This window comes from Ambystoma mexicanum, chromosome 7q, assembly GCF_040938575.1.
Source record: "Ambystoma mexicanum isolate Mex_15411 chromosome 7q, UKY_AmexF1_1, whole genome shotgun sequence".
Classification (NCBI taxonomy): Eukaryota; Metazoa; Chordata; class Amphibia; order Caudata; family Ambystomatidae; genus Ambystoma; species Ambystoma mexicanum.
In genome coordinates, this window is record NC_090941.1 from 1,016,946,527 (window position 1) to 1,016,970,130 (window position 23,604).

Sequence of the window (23,604 nt, forward strand, 5' to 3'; positions counted from 1 at the left end):
GAAACGAGCCTAGAGAAGTCCTACGTAACAAGGTGCTGGTATGGCTTTGCCAGAGAACAGGGCTGGGAGCGGTCAGATCGTTTGATCTGAAGATTTTACATAGGATTGAGTGGCTGGTGTCCTCAATCAAACAGGGACTGTGTCCTCGTGGGTTGTGGGTCTAGTAATCTACCGCTGTATTTAAGTATGTGCCAATATCTTCCCATGCGTTCCTCGAACTGCAACTTGATACTCTGATGCTACTCTGCTGAACTCTAGATTAATAAAATCAATTGATCTTTAGGAAAAGACTAAAATCGTTTTGCTCAGTCACCTTGTGACTGGTAATTGCTTCATTCTCGGATTAACTTGTTTGTTGGATGGGTATTTGAATTGCCCTCCTATGTGTTATGTTTTATTTCGTGTTTGTCGTTTCTGTTTGTGCCCTTAAGCCTCCCGGTCAGTGGTGCGCGGTATAAATGTAATAAAGTAAAGTTGGTTTGTTGGGACCCTCAGGGATGGGGAGCAATTCTGGCCATAACTGGCTGGACAGAACAAACAAGTTATGTGTGGGTAACTCAAAAGGCATTACAGGCAGGAAACATGTGCAGCTGCATCAGTCATAGCCCTGGGGCAGGAAATCAGTCAAACCTAGAAGTGGACAAACAGTAATGCAGCGCAGCCTTGTGATCTTGGGCAAGGAATAAATGTGATATATATATATATATATATAAAATGCAGTGCAGCCTTGTGATCCTGGGCAGGGAATATATATATCAATATGCACAAGGGTGGTGCAGAAAGCACCCCGCTGAGGGACTGTCGGCTCGCAAATCCAAGGTGTGGTAAAGGTATCAACACAATGCAGATTCCAGAACAAGGTTCTTTAATAATTCCTCCCCATGTCCAGGGATGAGAAAATAAAGCAAATAAATTGAGCGTTTCGCTACGTGCTCGTAGCTTGTTCACATATTTATATATTCTGAACTCCTCAGTAGTGTATGAATCCATTAAATGGCATACTACAGATATCAAGTATCAATATTTAGCTAAATAGCCAACAGCATTGCCGCCTCTTAAAATGGCCCGGACTGCACTGAAGTGCCGGTCCTGCCACGGGAGGCAGAGAGCAGAACCTGTGGGCCATAGAGTGAACGCATGCGCAGCCTGCCCTGTCCACTTCCTGGAAGATAATGTGGTGATGCTGTGCTGCGTGCTTCCTCGACTATGGCAGATTTGAGCCGCTCATACCATCACCATGTGCCTAACACAAGTTACAAAATCAGCACTGGAATCCCGTCCCACTCCAAAAAGCACACCTTTTCATCATGTCATACTATAAACTGAGACGGGCTCCTTCTGTCGCCGTTGCCCCCTGAACACCAATGTTCATAACGTTTCATACTCTATATCAAAAACGGTTTCTGGGGAGTTACATTGTTGCTGGTGCGGCCCGCCTACAATCGCCCAACGTGCTCCAGTATTTAGGGAGAAGGCACCTGTCAAAACTAGCCCCCAGCGGGGTGACTCAACACCGCAGCAGCAATCTGAATGTAAAGCGCTTCTAGGACAGGCAGCAGAAACGCGGGCGTGCATAAAAGTAGGCTCTTTTAAGAGCAGTGGATGTTCGCCAAGGCAGCAACCTAAACAGCTTCCGGGCGATTTTCCACCTCATCAAACTGGGAGGGAAAGGTCGGATTCCTGGCACCGTACAAAGGAGCTCCTTAACTCCAGAGGGCGGCGTGTTTGTTAAGTGGTCCTTCCACAGCTCAGGCGTATTGTTTTTCCTTGCTGTTGGAGTTAGTGTTTTGCATTGTTTTTCTGTGTGCTGTGGTTTTCTGGGACGAGGTGCCCTCCTACTCCCTTTGTCTTTCTAGATTCTGGCTTCACAGGATTAACGAGCAATGTAAATACGCAGGCAAACATGGCCAGGTGGGAAGAAGCTACCGCGGACAGCAGCACACTGTCTCCTCTGTCATTGCTGGGAACCATTAAACACACCAGGAAACACAACCAGACACTCAGGTGACCCAATGCCTCCCTCACACTGGAAATCAGCTGGTCCATGGCACTCTACCAAAAGCCTTGAAAGAAAACAAAGCACTGGAGTGCACTTAAAGAACTCCAGCGTGAAAAGAGGGCAACCACAGGGTTTAGAATATTAAAAACACCTACGGCCTCATCACGACTTTGGCGGTAATGCGGCAGATTATCCGCCGGACGTAAATAGTGCTAAAGTCCAAGGCCCCCGGCGGATAATCCGCCAGATCACGAGTTATCGTGCACGCGCCCCGGTCCATTGCGGTATCGTGAATAGCGCAAACCTTTAAATCCAGCGCACCATGCGCTACCGCCATATCGCGCAGGAAACGCGTCACCACCGGAACGGGAAATAAAGCGGCGGCCATCTTGGAAATCACAATCCGTCGGATATCACAGCCCCTGGAAGCCATCCACGCCATTCAACCCCAAAACATGCCTCAGGAGCGCACTAGGGGCAAGACCGCCCTGGACAGGGTGCGAAATCCCAAATTCAGTGGCCAGGAGCTAGCTGTACTGGTCGAGGAGGCCAAGATACACCATGAGGAGCTGCAGCAGCGCAAAACAAGTGGCCAGCGCAGAGCACAAATTTGGCGATCAATAATCCCAAGGGTCAGTGCTGTGGGGCGCGTGCCCCGGGATGGGGAGGATTGTCGCAAGCGCCTGAACGACCTGCACGTGCGATTCCGTGGCATCCTGTCACAGCTCTGGAGTGCAAGTAGGGCCACTGGAGGAGGCCCACCACCACCCCCACCCGAACTCACACCTTGGGAGGAGAAAATGACAGCCCTGATAGATGTTGGCACCATCGAGGACATGGGTGGAGCGGAGGTAGGCACTGGCATCGACCCAACTGCAGGTGAGTCCCACCTCCGAATGCATGCAGCTGAAAGTACCACACACGCAGACCCTGAGTGAATGAATGCGAAGAAATGTGTGTGAGTTACTGCATACACCCATAAGTGAGGCCTACATCCATTGAACCGTAGTGCTGCCTAGACAACCCTGCACGTGCAGTGCATGAATGACAGGGGCAGGGGATAGACAGCCATAGCCATATGACAGCTACGAGAGTTTGAGTGTGCATGAATACACCCCCAAAACCCAGAGCGCAGTGCACCCCAACCACGCATGCAATCTTGTCACTCCGACATTCCCATGCAGTGTACCTCCAAACACACTCACAACAAGCACCACATGGCGACTGAACAGAATGCAAGTTGAATGCGTGATTGATACTGTCCTCAATCACACTTGTTGGCATGAACTGCATCACACAAATATATGTAGCCACACCATATGTACCCCGCAGGCACACGTCGATCCCAACGGGACGAAGAACGATGGGGAGGAGGCCACACCAACACAGCGCCCACGGCAGCGCGCCTCCACCAGCACCACCACCCCACAAAGAGGCCGTACGGAAGGGAGACGACCCAGGCCAACACCCACTTCACCCCAACGCAGCCCCACCAGACAGCAGCAGCAGCCACATGGCCGCAGGGAGGCCACCGCCAGCTCGCCCCAAGCCACCAGTCACAGCCTCGATGCTGAGGGACAGAGGTCTGGATCTGAGCCCGACGTGGGAGCAACTCCTCCATGTGGCCATCATGCCAGAGGACAGCACTCTCCCGGAAGCAGTGAGGCCGAAGGGATGGTCACACCCCAGGGAAGCCCAGGCACACACCATGCACTAAGTCGACATGTGCCTGTGCGTCGTGTCGCACACCACAGCCGGACGTGGACACGCCATCATATGGCAGCCCAGAAGACCGGCACTCTGAGCCAGGCAGCCTAGTCCAAGCTGGCGCCATGTCGCCATGCAGCCACCCTCCCGACAGCACACAAGTCGCAGGCCAGCACATAACACACCAGGGGTGCCCTTCGTCACTGGGGCAGCAGTGATGGGCCGACTCGACATTATTGAGGCCAAACAGGCCTGGGTGGAATCAATGGCCAAGATGCAGAGCCGGCACATCAAGGCTGTCAGTGCATCTATACAGCATGGGTGCAAATAAATAGCGCGGTACAATGCGCGCACACGCAGAGTCGTTGAACAATGTACCGCTGCCCTGACAGGCTTTGGGCAACGAGTGAGGGAGTTGACGGAGGCCGTCTCAGCACTTGCTGAGCAAACAAGGGAGGGAAACAACCTCATGCGACAGCACATGATGGCCGCCCCTTCAGTCCCTTCAACATCGACCACACCCACGGAGGGTTCCCTCGAGCCATCTCCTAGGCGCCGGTCCATGCGCCACCTAAGGGCACGCACACCAGAGGGGCCCGGAAAAGGAAAGCGCCCACGACCATCCTAGTGGTGCATGACATCGTTGTTGGTGCCCTGATAAGACACATGTGCCTATCTGCACAGTTGGGGGTAGTTCACTGGGGGGATTGTGTGCTGGGTGTACTGGGGGCAGGGGGGATTGTGTGCTGGGTGTTTACTGGGGGAGGGGGATTGTGTGCTGGGTGTTTACTGGGGGAGAGGGGTTTGTTGGATGGAAAATAAATCACGTTAGAAAAATCACAATGCATGGACAGTAGTGATTGTTACTAATGCAATTTAATGTTGAAGTGACATATTTCCAATTTACCCATTACCCATTTCTAAAAGAATCCATCTATCAATCCCTGTCTTGCCAACCTCCCCTCCCTCAGCCCAATCCTTTGTGCATGTTCAACACCTTCTGACACTTCATCGCCCTCACTACCATCCTCAGGTGGCTGCACATGAGCATCAGGGGGCAGTGGCACATTTCTGCGACAGCAGATGTTGTGCAGCATGGCACATGTCAGTACAATTTTGCCAACTTTTTCCGGTGCATACATCAATAATATCTAGGACAGAAGGTTGTGGTTTATTACGCGGTCACACTCAACTCAAGGAATTCCTTTCCCCCCAATGAATGTGGCGCACAATAAATCACTATGATTTTGATTTGGTTCAGTTTGGTGAGGCCTCCAACCGTCTCACACCCAACCCCAACAAGTACCCGGTGCAACAATGGACTAAGAACCAGGCCGGTGTGTAGTAAGAATATATTTATTTAAACCAGATTTGACAAACAGACTAACGTCAGACACCAGTGCTGTGACAACAAAAGAACAAAAATTACTTCCGTAAAGGAACCAACACCAATAACCCACCAATACAAAAAAGAACAATTCAAAACACACAGTGATCGCTGATTTGGTTATAATACTTTTCTCCCAGCAACCCCGACCATCCAAACATCAAGTAGACTTGACCCCTCTGAATTGAAGGCCAGTGGCAGAGAGTGGGAACACAATGGGAAAATCGCTGTTTGGATTAATTCTGATAAAAATGCACTCTTTGTTAAAGGGATTCAAGGGGAAAAATCGTTTGTTCTACTTGTTACCACAGATGCAATATGAGGGACAGAAAAGCAATGGGAAAATTCGTTTTGCCACACCTAAACAGAACAGGCAGGGCTTTGTGGTTTTGGTTAGAATAAAATGGGAACAAAGGAGCAATTTCGTTTTGCACCCTGCACATGCAAAGGTACTACCAGGCTTCACACTTCTGATTTAAAATGAAGGGGACCTATGGGGAATTTTGTTTTGCATCCTGCACACTCACGTGGAAACAGGATTTTTAGATTAATTCTCTTAGCAAATCTTTATGTCTGTACTGGCTCAAAACTCACTGGGAAGAGCTTGTTGGTTTTGAATGCCAACAAACGCATCCCGTGATTTCTATAGGGGAATTAATTGATTTACTTTAATTAAATATGCTAAGGATCTACACAGATATTTTTCTATGGGGAAATAACTAGAACAATACTTGTAAAATGCTGGGCCTACGCAATCTATGGCTTTGGGGATAGTTTTATTTAGAGAAGATGCCTTGGAACGGACATCAGGGAACAGCAGGATGTCTCTGGGATGGCAAGGGTCTCAGTCAAGGATAGTCTCCTCTAAATCCTCCAAAGTGTCCCAGTCAGCTTCTATGTCTCCTGGTCCCTGTCTCCAATGCAAGATTTGGGGCCTCTCTGCTTGGATGTTTCTCGCAAGAGTTCAACAGCAAGTTGCCTCCCGGAATAAGTGAGAAAGAAAAACAGTTCTAATGCAAACTGGTCTACTTATAGGGCAAATGATATCACTACCTGGTCATGATTCCAGCGAAAGGGATTGGTTGGTTTTCTCTACCCACCTACCACCTGTGTGCTAATAGGACAAGGAGATGAGGGGTGTGAGTTAGGACAGCTGTGGGAAGTGTAAGCTTTGTCATCCCAAACTGACAGTGGGTTCGGCATGTTCGAAACTCTAAAAATCTATCAACATGGCAAGTACCTTACATTTTCAAATCCGTACACATATGCATACATTTTTGAGAACTACATTTTAATGCAAATCAGATAAGACTTGTCTGAAATCCGCACGCCCTTACTATGCAGAAATATGGTTTGTCTTCCAATACTCAGGAGCCATATCAGTGAAAAATGTGCCACTTTATAGTTCCCATGTTAATTATTTCCTTCTCCCTCACACCAACTTTCAAATCTCTTGGAATCAAGGGAAGGCCCAGATCAAATTTTCATTGATAACTTTAGTTATGTTTATCATATAGAACTCGTTTTATCATGGTTCAAAGGCGGTTACTGTCACCTTTAATAAAAGTCTGGAATTACTGTTGTGGCATATATGCTGCCCTTTTTCTGCAATATGTATTTTTCCATAAACTAAACTACAGTCTTTTTCTTTATTCGGTTACACTTTCATTTTCACTTGAGCATGTGATCAGCCAGAGCCTGGTTCATGTTTATGTTCGCCTGCCACCCCCTTCGAGGACTGCGCAGGCCCTGATGGCAACTCTAATGGACATTTTATGGGAATTGTGACCGCAAGGTCCCTTCTGCAGAAAGAATAGGCATGGCCTTATCTGTCCCCAACATGTTCTAAATCTAAGCAGTGTATTTCTTTCTATATTTTTAAGTAATGGCCCTGATTGATGGTTGACGACCAGACCCCTCTCTCTCAAGGACAGCAGAGGAAAGGTCTTTGAGGTCAAGTTTAATCTTTGGCAAAATATTGCAAGCAATGGCTTTTAAACTCGCACACAGTGCATTTTACATGCCATTTTATAAGGTACCTGCGCCTTATCCATATGTACCGTACTTCTTTAATTTCACAGTTTCAAAATACATGGGTATCACTTCTGGATTGTCCATATGTATAGGGTAGGTATGTGAGAAAACCATGTTCAAACTCTGAAAGTCTAATGAGCACTTCTCTCTGCATACTGTCATTTGGATGAGGAAAAACAAAAAGGAAATTGTTTTATTTCTTGTAAATGCAAGAAGCTTGGTTTCAATTTAGATGACTGGAACACAATCCGGTATTACATTGAAGAAAATGTATGCACTGCTGTATCTTTAAGTAATAGTGCAGTTCTGCATGGATTGAGTAAAACCGCATTGTCAGCCACATGTCTTTCTTTTCCTTGCTGAAATGCAATGCACATATCTTTGCGCTTTTGAGATTCAAGCCCATTTCTTTCCTTGGGATTTTAGGTGTGTTTTTGCTTCAATAGGCCTCATGTCTAACTTCACAATTTTTGTGCTGGCCTTATACTTCAATGGGCATTTACAAATCACTCTGGCCTCTTTATTTCTGGCATTCAGGGGCTATATTTCACCCCACAAGAATCAAACCCGTTCGGGAAGGCATGGAGTTTTGTCTGTGTAATAGAAGGGTTCCATGGGCATATGCAAGTCAAGGGCTTGGGAGACACACATGAATGGCCACCCCCACTCTCTCTCTTAGCTGTTATATTTTTGTCAATATCCTTTGATTTATTAATCTCAATCTCAGTTACCGGAACAAGCATATTTTTCGACTTGTGTTCAACCAATCAATCAACTTTGGTGGCAGCGGCTTGGGCAACACCCTTCAGGGCCTTCATTTCCTTCACCAAAACTTGCAAATGCTAATAGATAATAATTATTATCATAAAGGAACCAATGCTTTTAACGCCTCAATCTCAGCCATCAACTGACTTCGCACAATTTCACATCGACATGTAACATGTCCCAAATCATCAGTACCCATAGCAGGGTCCTCTACACCAACATTAGGCACACCTTCGACAGGAACTGAAACCTTTCGCTTAGCATGGGCCTTAGGATTTTTAGCTCTAGAATTCCTCTTGCTCCGTTTTGTAATCGCCCTATTCTTTCTACTTGAGTTTCATCTTGGGCACTTAGGGGTGAGAATCTGTTCTTTAGTGGGATTATAGGCTTGATAAAAACCTCCCCCTCATCCTGTGCATCGGTAACAATATCATAAGCGATCACACTGGTGGCATCTCTTGCTGTCTCTACAATATCGGGTGTCTTTTGATCAAGGGGAACAATAGATTGAATATAGGTCACACTAAATTCAAGTTACTTACTATAGTGACTAGAGTACACATAGTCTACAGTCCCCCTTCCTCCATCCTTGTGGGTGTCCCCTAACATGGTAAATGTACCAGAACCTTTTGCAGCGAAATATTGAGCTTCCTCTTTAAATTTATAACAGTGTGCAGGGGCGTGGCTGTGGGCGTGACAACGCCCCACCAAGGCCCCACCCTCAGGCTCTCATCTCAGTCCCCTTTCAACACATTGGAGGCTTATATACCTGGCTATGCTTATTACATATTAGCCGCTGGCATACAAGCGGAGGTGGGTGGGTCGTATGGAGGAAAGGGGACTATCTACTATAAGTACTCTAGTCACTACAGTGAGAAACTTAAATTACTCATAAGTCCCCTCCCCTTTCCTCCAAGTTTGTGGGTGATTCTACCAAACAAGACCATAGGGTGGAGCTGTGACAATATGCATCATTGCTAGGATGAAGCAAAAAGGTTCTTCAGAAGCGCCTGATCGAACTCAGCATCGTGCTTGGAGCTGGTATCCAGGGAACAGTGCTTACAGAAGGCAGACAGAGTGGTCCATCCCAAGAAGGATGTCTCTGAAATGCAACGGCCATGGCCTTAGCTCTGAATGAATGGGCGTGAATCCCCTTAGCTCATGGCCGTATACGCCTTCGAAATGGCCTGACCCATCCAATGGGCAATGGATGCCTGAGAACCGGGGCAGGGGCCCCCAAATGTCACAAACAATACCTTGGACTTCCTGAAGGATTCCGTCCTAGAGAGATAGAACTTGAGGACCCTCTTGAGGTCCAAGGAATGTAGGGCCCTTTCTGCCTCTGACTGCTGGTTCAGGAAGAACACCGGCAGGCAGATCTCTTGATTCAGATGAAATGGATAGACCACCTTGGTCAAGTAATTTGGGTGAGTGCGCAAGATGACTTTGTTGTTGTGAAATGAGGTGAAGGGTTTGCACGAATACGACTCCTGCAGCTCACTGACCCAGCGTGCAGAGGTGAGAGCCACCAGTAAAACTGTCCAAGCGGATGTCCACGGAGGCCTTCAAAAGGTTTGCGCTGCAAAGCTGCCAGAAGCACTTTAAGGTCCCAGACAAGGTGTGGCCTATACACTGGAGGAAAAAGCCTACACAACCCCTTGAGGTGGGTCTTAACCACCGGGTTGGTGGCCGAAAACCCACGAAAAGGGGAATTCTTGTAAGCCCCAATGGCCGCCAAATAGGTGTGGCAAGTATCCACCTCATCTCGAGATCGAGCCACGTGTGCTGAAAAGGCTAGTACGTCATTCAGAGGACAGTGACTGGATCCAGACCCTTGTTGCGAGTCCAATTATAGAACCTAGTCTATTTGCTCTCATACTGCGACCGAGTAAAGGGCCTCCTGGCTTGTTGAATGATGTCCCAGTTGTGATCCAAAAATTGAGCATGCTGAAGCCTCAGCAAAGTGCCCTATTGCCTTGCGCAGGGAGAGGATACTCTCAGGTGTGGGGAAAACCAGCTGAACGGCCGAAATCCAATGCACCCCTAGGAACACCAGATCCTGGGAGGGGCACAACTGTGACTTCCTCTGTTTGAGAGAGAAGAACCCCAGCTGATGAAGAATAACCGCCAATCTCTGGCAGGAGTGCATCACCCCCTCGGGTGACCTCGCCCTCACCAGCCAGTCATCCACATAGGGGTATGGGTGATGGCCCTCCAAGCGGAGGAGACCCGCCATTGAGTTCATCAACTTTGTGAAGACGCGAGGGGCCAAGTTTAGGCTGAAAGGCAGCACCTTGTACAGGAACATGCGGCTGGTAGATGGGGACATGAAGGTACGCATCCTTGCTGTCTAGGGAAAACATCCAGTCCCCTGCACACAGAGACTCTGCCTTGTGTGTGTGAGTAATCATCTTAAAGCGTTATAGAGGTAAAGACAGATTGAGAGAAGGTCGAGGACAACCCTCAGGCCAGCCTGGTTGTTCTTGGGTACTGCAAAAATCCTGGAGTAGAAACCGAAGCCCCTGTCTGATTGAGGAACCGGTTCTACCGCCTGCATCGCCAAGAGCGAAAGGACCTCCTGTAAAAGAGCCGGGGACCCGATCTGACAAAGAAGAGGAGAGGATGGTAGAGTAAAAGGAAGAGGAAGACTGAAGCCCGTGGAGACCATAGGTTGGATGCAAGGGTTCTTGAAAAGACACTTATAGCTGCCCTGGAAAAGAGCCAGTCGGCCCCTCACTGGGGAGCTGCGCTTCCCGACCTTGACATCACTGTTTCTTGGCATTGGAGATGGGGGCAGAAGGGGGGAAGCGAAATAATACATGCTAAGTCCTCTGCTGCTTCCTCCTGTTGTCTCTGGGTGAGCTGTCAGGTCTCCGCGTACCACGGTCCCGCAACTTGAAGATGGTGAAAGCGTGGAGTTTGAATTTGGTCCTGCCCTGAGACTGAGGGAAGCACTACTGCCCTGGCTTTGTCAGGAGGGCAAAGGACTTAGCAGTTTCAGTGGAGGTTTTCTTCTTCATCAACTCGTCATCGGTTGACGAATGGAAGAGGTCCACACCCTCAAAGGGCAGATCTAGGATCCGCTCTTGCACGTCAGATGAAAACTTAGTGGCATGCATCCACGCGGTCCTTCTCGTTTCAAAACCCAGGCACAGCCCTCTGCTGGCTGTGTCAATGTGGGAGAACGAAGACTCCATGAGGTCCTGCGCAAAGGCCCGGGCAGCCACCAGACCAGCCTTGAAGGAGGCTTCCCTTTCCAAAAGGAGGACGGGCAGAAACTCACAGAGCTCCCATCACAGCTTCTGGTTAGCCGCATCAGATGTAGTCCTGAAATTGCATAACAGCGTTTGTTCAAAGAATCGAGGTCCTCCTTGACAACTGGAGGTGGCTTCCATGGAGGAAGACGACGAAGACAATGGTTTCGAATATAGTGAGGATGCAGCCACCACTGAAGAATGCGGCTGCAGGTGTACGGCCAGGGGGATTGGCTCCCAGTCCCTCAGCCTGAAATTGCTGTCCAGCTTCTTGTTCATCTGGAAATCCTTCAGGAGAGTGATGCCAGACCGGATCGTGGTGAGCTTGCCCAAAACCTCTGCTAGCACTCCCGACTCCTGTGGGGCTTCCTCGGGCAGAGGGACCCCCAAGAACTCCGCCAGGCCCTCAAGGCAGTCATGAAAGGCCTTAACGAATTCCGAGGGTTCATCATCCTGGGTGTCAAGGTAGTCATCGCAGTCATCATCCTCCCCCCTTTTTTACAGACGGAGGGGAGTCCGGGCACTGGGACACAGGTCCCAGTGGGGTCCCCCCTAGTTCCAGAGCAGAAGACAGGTTCAACAGCTGTTGAGGGGGAGGAGTTGGTGGTACAGGAGAAGGTGGCGGTGTCTGAAAAACCAGTAGGGCCTGGACCGGCGGAGGGACTGGCACTGGTAACGCTAGCACTGTAGAAACAATCGGAGGACCCAGGGGAGGCAGCCGGGGAGGCACCACCTATGGGATCATCTCCTTCATTATATCCTTCAGGAGGCCCGTCATCTGAGGGGAACACATGAGGAGGAAGCGCTTGAAGAAGCGGTCCTCGCTAGTCACTGGTTCCCTAGGGGCCCGGCCCTCTGAAGCGCTAGGCCTATGTTCCTGGTCACATTGCTGAGGCGCCTTAGGCGTGTAGCCGTAAGGCTGCGATGGATAGCTATACCCCTAAGGAGACTAGATGTCTGTACCATGCAGTCTGCTGTCGCTTCCAAAGGGAAGGGTACTGGAAAACTTCTTGCAAGGCCCATTCAATGGACGAGAGCATGGGCGGGCCCTGAGTCGAATCCAAAATTGCTGCCGGCCAAGCAGGCTCTGCCATGTGCCTCTCCGTCATTTTGGGGCCTTGCACCACACCCTGGGCAGGAGGGCGCGAAGGCACCGAGCCACGAGCGTGCTCAGACATGGGAGGATACAGCTTGGGTCCTCCACCCGAAGTAGAAAGGTTGACCTCAGAGATCACTCTGGTAGGCGCTGAGCCCTCGGCCGGCTGGCCGGTAGTCGTAACGCCCTGACTCATGACCTCGGAGAGAGCTCCTGTAGGCTGCTCGCCCTCTGCACTTGTGCCGGTAGTCGTGCTGGATTGTGCCGAGGACTGACTCTTGGAGGTGGCACCCGACGATCCTTTACCCCTTGGGGTTGAAAAGGACAAACTTGATCGCCCTTCCGAGGACAGCCTGGTAGGGCCGCTGAGCCCCTCGGCTTGGGAGCGGGTAGCCTTGACGGCCCGAGGTCTGCCCCTGGAGCGCCCGGAATAGTCCCTTGGTCCACTCATCTTGGGAGCCGGTAGCCTTAGAGGCCTCGGGCCTGCCAGAATCTGAATCAGAGGAACCCGAGCCTGTGGGAACCCCCGGGAAGGAATCGCCATGCTGAGGAGCCGTGCTGAACAGAGGGCCTACTTTGTCTTGACGAGAGGTCCTGGAAAAAAAGTCCTTAAGGTGCGTCGGAGGAGAAGTGTGGCATATCTCCCTCCAATGCGACAACCGATTCTTCAATGCCCTGTGACCCAGCAGTGGTCGGGCCTTAGGCACTCAAGAAAGAGTGCATGAGGGTCCGAGGCCGGGAATGAGCAGTCACACAAATCACATCTTGTGAATCCTCCTGCAGCCAACATACGCCGGGGGAGGCGAGGCACTGAAGGGAGGTTAAATAAGATTGAAAAACAAAGATGGGGAGCAGGTGAAAAGTTAAAAGAAGTCTCTGCGCTGGCTGCCAGATCCGACACCGTCCATGCGGAAAAAGGGACTGGGGTAAGGCGCCAGAGCGCAAGGCCTCAGTGGGGCGTTCCCACGCCTGAGGCCACACCTCACGTGCTATTCTAAATGTAAAGGGGAAGCTCCATTTTGCACTGCCAAAGGTGCCGGTACCGTCACCATGTTGGGAGAAGCCCACACGTATGAGTATAATCATTCTAGATGTCTCTATGGCATCCAATACCTCCTGATCTGAACCAGGAGCAACATTGACCTGTGCCTGGAACAATTCATGGAGCACTTTGCTACAAGCATCAATATCCCCCAGAGGATCCTCTGGAGATATTGAAACCAATTGATACAGCAGAAAAGGAGAATGTTGTCCCCTTCTCTTGGCCTGACCTTTTATCAACCTCAAAGGCAATTTATGGATAACTATTACGTTGCGGAAGTTAACGCGGGTTCGGCCATGTCTGCCATGGTTCAATTACTGTTATACAATTTGAACCTGCACTTATCACAACACCATTTTTCCCAATACTGCCCACTGTCAGCCCCACACCAGAAGGCTGTCTCCCATCCTTCCCAGCAGAGGTAGTTCTGTGTAAAGAATGAATATCCTGAATCAAGTCCTTTATCTCTGATATCAAAACAATGACTTCTTCAATGGGCTCTTCATTTTTTTTTAATGTATCTTTGGTGAAATAGAGGAAACTGCTTTACTCTTAGACATAGTGAGAAGCGACTAGTGCAAATAAGCCTGCACTGCAATAAATAAAAAGGGGGATAGTCTATTTAAATGATTTACTCTATCGTCGACAGCATTTAGTAAGGTTGTAACACTGTAGTGGTATGATGTCAATGATAACAACAGTGTAAGCTATGCTCTTGTTAGAGGACAAGCGGGTCCATAGTCCAGAAAAAACTGCTGCCTGCTAACACAGAGGAGTCCGAGTTGTAATCCAATATTAAAACAATGAATACATATAAAATAAATATAAAACGAACACAACTCTGATTCAATGACCATACAATAACATTCAGCACAATTATGGGAATAAAACCGGTGCAATGACAAAGATTGCTTGGTGTTAAACTTATAGCTTGTCCCTGAGCAAGGCATGCTCGACTGCTTGGGGGCTTGTCTTAGTCCGACTCCCCCCTTGCTCACAGGATCTGGCACACCTCCCAATGTTTGACAAGCAATACATGTATAGTTGATAGGGTAAGAATCAGGATGAGTGCAGTTGATAGGGTAAGAATCAGGATGAGTGCACCTCAGCGTTCCGGCACTATTTCTTTGATGCCAGCCAGAATGTTGCCAAGTCATTAGCCCTTGCCCATTTCCAGAACCCTCTTTCGACCAAAACTACCACAAAATCAGCACATACCTTAAGAGACCCAAGAAGCGCCCGGTGCTAGGCAGGAGGAAATACTCCGTTTAAGTGGTCGGAAGCAACAGGCCTTACATCCTGCCAGCCCGTGTGCAAGAAGGATCAAAAAACTCTGGGGGTCCAAGTTACCTTCATGATGCAACCACGAAGTCTTCGACATAGCTCTTCCCTCTCCGAGGTTAGTTATGCAAACACAGTGAAAATAAGGCAACAGAAATTACTGAGGCGGCATTGGCCTGCTAGCTTTAACAGCCTGAGGCTTCAACAGCCGACGCCCTTAGCCGACGGGCTTCACCACTCCAGCTTTCCAAACCCACTTTGAAAGTACTTTTCAGGTGCTTGTCGGGTGCAAGGGGCACATGGGGGAGCAAAACACATCGCCTGATGCTTCAACAGCCTTAACGGGCTTTAAAACTATAGTTGGGAATCAAAGGTCATGTGACCCCACATCGTGTTACTTCTGCTACTCGTGATTTTGGATGATGGACAAATTATGAATGATGAATTAACTTTTGCACAGACAAGCAATATGTGTGAGTGTTTAAAATCTCTTGGCCTCTCCTGCTTACTGTGCATGTCAACCCAAGCTCCATTTCTACACTATGTTTAGCCGACACAATCTGAGAACTCTACTATTAAGCTACCTTTTCCTCTCCTGGCAATTGCGTTTATTAACAGTGCTTTATTGTGTCCTCTGTAAAATAGCTTTGCAAGTTCAGAGCCTATGTGAAAACTGAGATATGGGTTTGAATTTCACCACTTTATCCTTCCAGAGTCTCTAGAGTACCATCAAACATCTGGCTATACATGTGCATGTACACACAGAATTACTGTACCATCAAAAGTTAATTGTGTTTGCATTGTGTAGTAAATCATTTGATACAAATAATAATCATAACACTAAAAGCAGGAAAATGGCATCAGAAAGCTCAATATAAAAACATATTATTATTATAAATCCAGTCGGGCAAAGCTTCACAGCTAGAAAATTGCTGCCAGGCTAGTGTGCTGACTCTAGAGAGGACCCCATGCCCTTTGGGTTTATTGGAGAAAGAAACCGGACTTCCACAATGGCAGCTACTTGAGGGCTTACATAAATGAAAACATAGCAGGTGTATTTATGGAGGAGACTTTCACCACAGTTGGTGCTGATAACAGAGACGTATTGTTACTCAACTCGGTGGCATTCATTCTATCGACCTCTACAGGATGCATGTCTCTTTGGATCTGGGGGCATTCGAACCTGCGACCATGTGGTCAAAACACACTTCCGTGCAAGGTGACGCATTAGTCAATTTCCATACATCTCCCCAACGATGTATCATGAGCCCTACCACAACACCACCTGGTTTAGAGCAATGCTCGTGTGTAAACAGTGATGGCTGCGCATGTGTTAAGTATCACAGCTGCGTGCACATTAACAAGCACTGCATTAGGACAAAACATTTGTGTACAGGGACAGAAAAGTGTGTACTGAAACAGAATTCTGCATACAGTAGCATAAGTGGGGGTAGGTAACACGTTTGTGTACAAATACAAATCAGGCCCCTCACTGTTAAGCACCATGCCGACATTCTCATAAGGACGACATTCTACCTGTTGACATCATAAAACACATAAAGTGCCCTCAACATTCTTCCAAAAACCCACAGTAGACCAAAATGACCTACCCAACTAACAGCTGATCGCTAGCCGCCGCCTGTTCATCAACAAAACCACTGAGAAAGCAGAGTTGCTTGACTGGATTAACCATACCAATCAGGATTCACTAGCGTCCTGGTCATGCAAGATTCCCTCCAGATAATTAACAAAAGGAGACATCTGCCTCTGGTCCTCCGCCTCCTCTCTGCCACATTCAACAAGGTTAACCACTATACATTAATCAGGCTTCTCATTAACAGAATGGGGTTTCACAGGCCACGTGTTCAACGAGCTCACCTCCTACCCCTCGAATAGACACCAAGCAATCCAGATGGGCAACTCCAGGAAAAACCATCCTCCCATAAGGATTGATTGCCTCGCCAGTGATATTCAATCTCTATATGGAGCTACTAGGGTCACTTCTCGACACTCACATATCCCACTTCAACAATATGCTGACAATACACAGTTAGACCTTAAAGTGAGTTCTGCCCAAGACAGCTTGGTCCTCACAGATTTCTCGGAATCGTCCAACATGACCGAGTTCATAAGCCCGAATGCGTGATCTGGCTGAATTTCGGCCGTTTGAAAATTCCAAACTGCCGAAAAGTTTGACCAAATCACGCATTCGGTACTGGGCGGTGCAGGGGTGTCCCCTGCACCCTTGCTCACTATATTGTGAGCTGGGGTTGCAAGAGTCTCCCACGCAGCCAATCCTGAAAAAAAGGGAAAAAAGGAAAGGACCCTGCGTCTCTGGTTTCCGATCACAGAAGTGAAAGGGAACAGGCTTTGCAGGGACACAGCAAATCGGCAGCAAGGTAAGTAGGGGGTGGGAGAGTTGGTGGGGGCATGGTAGGGGTGTGGGGCGGGGGCCAAGTAGGAAATGTTCTGGGGAGAAAAGACCAAAGGTTATTTCGGAAAAATATTCTTCAGTCTTTTCCCCCTCAAACATTTCTAGCTTGGGCTTTCAACCACAATCCAGATGGCTCTACTTACATCCAAGCACGGATGACAACACCTACAACGTGCTCAATCCTACAAAACGAGTTAGTCCAAATAGGCTACATAGGCAAACAGGTCGACGACTATTCCAGGGTAGCTAATATTCCAGGGTAGCTAAATAAATCCACCTTGTAGGATCAACTCCCCAAATTGCCACAACCACCAAATCTCTTGGGTCCTCTATTGACAGCAAACTCTCCTTCCAACAACACAGTACTAAAATAAAATTAGAAAGTTCACCGGATATCAACTAGTACACCTCCTGAAGATAAAACCCTGCCTCCCATCATTCTGCACCAGAGAATTTCAGAACCCTGGTCGAGGCCATACTAATCTCACACCTCCAGAGATGGAATGCCCCTATTGCCAGAATATTGTTGACACACCTAGCCCCCCCCTCTTGTGGGCCATTCAACATACAGCTGCACCTATAATCATATAAAGAAACTTACACAGCTCTCTCCCGCCCTAAGAAAACTGCACTTGTTACCTACCCCCACCTGGATACTTTTCAGAATAGTCTGTTTGACATACAAGGTAACTACCGCCCGGACACGTACCTACCTCATCACAAAACTCCCCAACGCAGGTGTTCTGCGCACCTTCAGGAGTCAGCAAGGCAGGAGCCCAAACTGCCACACAAAGTAAACACCATGAAACAGTCACGTACCAGCCTACTGGAACATTATCTCTGTTGCAATTAGCAGAGCCCCAATGCTCTTGCAATTCAGGGAGGACCTCAAGACCCTGCGCTCAGCTACCTATTGAGAACCTAGGACCCTTGGTTGCTTCTCCCAAAAGAAAACCACAACTTCGGGCAGATCCATTGACCAAAATGTTCCCCTCTGGGGCCCAGCTTACAGTTCAGTTGCATTACTCAACCAACCAACACTGTACAGCACGTTGGTGCTCCCGAGCTCGCTTTGCGCAATTCATGATAAAATCCAACTATAAAAATGCATAATAACACGAGTGCGTGCACTGTAATTCAGTGATATGCACAGAAATAACCTTGTGCAAAAGCAAACAGTTGTACATATAGTAACACAAGAGGAGACAAGCTACAAAGTGCAGCCAATTAGTGGCTACTGTGATTGCAATATCTAAGCACAAGCATGCCCCCTCCCCCGCTTCACTGGGACAGCTACACTCACGATTACACATTTACAGGAGGGTCCTATGATAGCTCGGCGAGTTATGAGGTTGCTTAAGTGAAGGAGGGCAACACAGCCCTTCATTCTACCAAGATTAAAAAAGCAATACCATCACATCAAGTAATAATAACATTAATACAGTGCTTAAAAGCAGAAGCAGTCCAACAAAGTGCTATATGAAAACGTGACATTGTGATCAAGTGATGCAGAATTCAGCAATGTGTGCTCCTGGCATAGGCCCGTCGCACCCTGTAAACACTGTCTACGTAAAGCCACCCTCGACATGCATGCATCTCCTGAGAGAGAAAGCCAATCCCAGCAGGGGGTCCTCTTGACCTTTGAGCGTCATAGGCTCGCACAACCCTGCCTGTAATTGTGAGGGATGACCAGAAATACCTTTAACCTGCTTGTTCTGAGTGGCTCGAGTGCCTATGCTGGAGGAGCAGGTGTAACAGGTCAAAGTCGGAGAGAGCTGCTGGTCGCGACCATAATCCCTCACCTTACTCCCCAGGAGGATAGTACACGCCTCCCCTCTCTCTCAGCCGCCCGCAGCCAGGGAATACAGCCAAGGTTGGTGCGTTTGACAGCTCTGCATCTCGCCGCCCTCCAGTCCAGCCATTTGATAACAAGCATTAGAAGTCACACCCTTTCTCCTGTACAGCTAGGGAGAGCTCTATTTCACAGTGCAGAAAATCCAGTCTTGAGATAACGTGACATCACTACAGAAGGAGGAATAAAGGCACCCCGCCCAGACACAGTTAACTATAGAATCCTTTGGGTCGGTGTTCCAGCGCCAGACCACTAATGCACTTTGTTTTGTAGCGAAGCGTGGGCTGGCCGCAGATGTATCAACACAGACACTCATCGCGGCTTGAGGGGAAGCTGTCACATCTGCACACAGGCCCTTGACACCAGTATGAATGGTCCCTCTCCTGCAGGTCTCTCCAGCCATATAACGAGGCACGCCCTTCGGCCATATACTGAGATATGATGTCCCAGTGTAACATGAAACCACAGCAGCCCTCTAAACAGTAACTCAGCCCAGCACCCACCCAGTAATGCACTGCAACTGCACTACACAATGGGATAGGGGACTATGCAGTTCTCAAGACTCAGCAAAACAGAAAGCCAGCGGATTAAGATACAGACCATTGTGGGGGTCACAGCGATACAACTGTGCAAGAAATAAGTCCTAGTGTATAGGGCCATTGATTAAAGGGCTTCTGCCCTGCAGGAGTTAGGGGGTGAATAGTGGCTAAAGCACCTACTTAGCCCAAAAACCGCTACAAAACAAGAGTGATCACAATCATAAAGGTAAAACAGGCACAGTTAAGAGATATACCTCCTTCACCTTTTGTGATAACGTGGGCTGGGCGAAACAGTAATAGTATAACAGTCCAAAATAAATGGAATGTCCAAATAAGGTGTTATATATATATACACACACACACACAAACACACGCTTTAATTAAAACATACTATTTGTAAAAGTAAGTAAATAGAAAAACACTACAAAAAACCCACACTTAAGGAAAGAACACAATAAGCAAAGATTGCGAGATGCAGCACTCACGAGTAATGAATTACCACAATGTTCTTAAATGGATATGTTCTGGTGCAAAAAAGGAATAAAAGTGATCAAGGGGGCAGTTAGCAGTCAATACCACCTTCTGGGAACTTGGTGGTTTAACAGCGTCGAACCAGGCTAGTTGGTGCTGATTGTATGGTTCGAGTAAAGCAGTTGCATTGTTCCATACAGGAAGCAGTGTCAAGCAGGGGTCAAATGGAGCTTGTGCGATTCGAAGGTGACACATGAAGAGGTGCGGATCGTGAGGGACACTAGAGTCAATTCGCTTGTTCGACTGCAAAGATGCCAGTGACTTGACGTGCTATTCTACGGTATAAATTTGATGAAGCGCCCGAAGGAGCTGCGGATTGTGAGGGCCACCAGGGTCAGTTTAACGGTCGATTCGAAAGCAAAGATACTGGAAACTGGATGCACAGTCCAGTTCAATGCAGTATTTGATGATTGGGGATCGAGGATCCACCGGGGTCGGTTTGACTGGCGATGAAGATCAACAGCAAAGATGCTGTTGGTTCAAGCAGCGGTTCAGAGGCGGCAAATGCAACTAAGAGCATGAAGTTCAAGCCAAGGCAATGATACACTCACCTAGCATAGTGTGGCAGCGAACAGGTTTGAATGTGCCATTCAGTGGTTCAGGCACAGCAGTCACATTGTTTTAGATGGCGAGCAGTGTCGCGCAGGGGTTGAACAGGAGCTTGTGCAGTTCAAAGACAATGTTTGAAGAGTACGGATAGTGGGGTCCCCCCATGGTCGGTTTGATGGTGAAGACAATGGAGACTGGATGTGCAGTTCCAGCCGAGGCAACAACGGGCTCAGCTTGCATGGTGCAGCAGCAACCAGCTTTTGAATGTGCTGTTCAGTGGTTTGAAGAGTGAATAAGTGCCAAAGGCAGCTCTGGAGGGTCCTGATAGTTCAATGGAGTTGAATGGGCTCAAATCACAGTTAAAATTGTTTAGAGACTTTATGTCTCGTCTCTGTTTTTTGCGCTTTGAGGCCCACGGGTTAGTAGCGCTATACAAGAATTACAAATAAATAAATGCCTTGACTCTCAGCTTGCTGTGAGTCCCAATCCAGGGACTCAAGAATACGTTTTAGTCCTTGTTCTCAGGCTCCCAAACACAGGGAGGCTGGCCCACAACTGCAGGTGTCCTTCAATGCAGTGAGATCTTGGGTACCCACCCCAATGTGCCATTGGATGATTAGGGTACAGAGCTCGACTCTGCCTTAGACAGTCAGTGTTCACCTCACTGGCAGAGGATTTTGGAAAGATCAACACTACCAACAGAGGTCCAATGAATTCTTACTCAGGTATTTGTTTATTAGTGAATCAAAGGAGAGGAAGAACCCTTCTTTTAAAGGGAAAGGTATTCTGGACGGGCAGGAGATTTGAGAAAATTAGAGTGGTTGATGATGAAGGGGGTTATGGTTTTTCTTCCGTTAGAAAGAAATGTGCTGTCTTCTCTACCTTTGTTTCCTCTCCTTTTTGGCTTTTTAAAGAATAGTGTAAATAGTATCAATGTAAACTGAAAACACAGTTAAAAAAAGAAAAAAGGGAAAGGTCTACAGGTGATTGGACCAAAGCAAGCCTAATTTAAAGGGTCCAAACTATGTCCTTACAACAAGTGGACTTTGCCTTCTGATACCACAACCAAAGTGCTTTGTGCGACAGGAAGTGGAGGGGACAGGGAGAAACGATAGAGGCAGAGAGAAACAAGATTGTGGAACCTTCCTCCAGCTGTAAAGAGCTCCCTCAGTCTACACTAACCTCTTTACTTCTCAATAGAATCAAAGGCTATTTGGTAGAAAGCACCCTGGTGTGAGGACATTCTTTTTGTGAAGGAGAGCTTCCTGTGGAGAGGCTGTCTTCTTGGGGAGGCTGTTACCTACCATCACAAAGTAACAAAGAGAGGAAACCGCCAAAGCTACAATCTTGCTGGCAGCAGCAGACAGCCCGGGTTGGGGAAATACACATAATCCTTCCACAGCTGAACTTGGCACACAGAGCGGACACATGTGTAATATCAAATTGATGTAGCTTGGATACATATGACAGATGCTGTAAATTCAGGTATGGTTTAAAGTTAAAGTCGTGTGTGCCACCAGAACCACATCCTCATACTTATATAATTTTTGGAACAGGGGTGCAGATCTTAAATGTAGCCCGTCCGCTACAGAGACTTGGCTGTCTCTGCAGCTGACAGATGGGCACATATGACCTCTGACCCTGCTCTGTGCTACTAAACAGGTGCAGTAGATCAGGCTATTGAAGTAGCAATGCACAGGTGTACACTATGCTTATAAAAGCGGAATCTGATTAGCAGATTATCCTTTCAGAGATGGAAGTACCTGTATGATTTTATTATTGTAATAACAAATCAGAAGAGACAGGGATTCTACACCCTGGCCAGATTACAATCCATCACAGCTACATACTGTCCCGTCACTCTTATGCAACACAAACAGACTTGGAGTAAACCCATGTAGAAAGGCCTATTACACTCCTGATTTGTTCAACACTGTCTGACAGATTCATGGATGTTGATGTGGCCTTCTGGTTAAATTGTTTTCTGCAGACTAAGTAAGTCGTCCCAGGTAAACCACGCTTCCCCACTTCACCAAACGGTGAGGGCTACCTAAGTGGGCCAGCTACAAATGGTTGCTACCGGTTCCAACTGGTCCTAAAGGATTTCTGTCCATTTATAATTTTGTTTTATTGGAAAAAGTGCAAACAAGCCAAACAAGAAGAATTTCATCTACTACAAATTGTATCACATTCCTTATTTTTAATGCAAAGCAAAAAGTGAGGACTTAAGCATGGTTTAATCATCTTTGCTATTTTGGTAACTGGATAATTGTGTGAGAAACTGTTGATGTGTACTTTTTACTCGAAATAAACTCTAGGATGATGGGTCACTAATGTATGTGTAATTATCATTAAACTGAACTCCCAAAGGGCGTCATTTGTCGCCCATTAGGGTCCAGAAGTGGAATTCCTTGCCCCCGGCGTAAGGTCCACTTCCTGACACATCTGCTTCTGCAAGAAGCATAACAGGGCACTGTTGGGCTTCAGGGTGCTTTGGTGCCAGCACCCAAGGGCCTGAATTATCTGTTCGTTGCACTCTCTAAAGATCAGGCATCAACAGATATTGAGTCACAATACTATTTTCCTGAAATGATTATTTTGCTCACGATCTGATCGCATGCAGCGCTTTATACGCAGCATTTAATAGACACAAGAAGATGCGCCGCTTACCCGAGTTCTTGTTGTGCAGAAGGAACTCCATCTGCAACCGCTGGCCGGCCTGCTCCGCCAGCGCGGAGGGGTTCGGGAAGGCCGGGTCCCCGGAGTCGCAGCCCACCTCCGCACCGCAGAACACCAGCGCCAGGCTCTCGGCAAGGTCGCTGGTCGTCACCGTAGCACACAGGGCCTGCAATGGAAAGGGCAAAGGTTAGCGCAATACCTTCGACTATTCGGAACGCATCGTTGTAAGAAGGCATGCGGAGGCGAGTACAGATTTGGTCCTCCTTAGATGTGGGTGTTCGAATGCGTTTGTCGCTTGCTTAAAATGTGAGGTACTGGGGATTGCTAAATTGCCCACTGTGGACCCAAGAGATGACAGTTCTAATCTCGGCTTCCCCACTTGACAAAGCGGGATCTTGGGAAAACACATTAACTCCCTGCGTCTCAACTTCCTTGTACAGCTAATGTAGCAGAGA

General features: G+C 48.0%; 1 protein-coding gene across 11 annotated transcripts in view; it reads right to left on the reverse strand.

Moving 5' to 3' along the window:
- Positions 1-23,604, reverse strand: part of ARAP1 (ArfGAP with RhoGAP domain, ankyrin repeat and PH domain 1) — a 2,533,956-nt gene that overhangs the window by 638,401 nt on the left and 1,871,951 nt on the right. For all 11 annotated transcript variants that reach the window (XM_069640265.1, XM_069640269.1, XM_069640271.1 and 8 more), the window contains one exon: positions 23,141-23,315. In XM_069640265.1, coding sequence (XP_069496366.1) covers positions 23,141-23,315 — 175 coding nt within the window. The remainder of the gene's footprint in view (positions 1-23,140; positions 23,316-23,604) is intronic.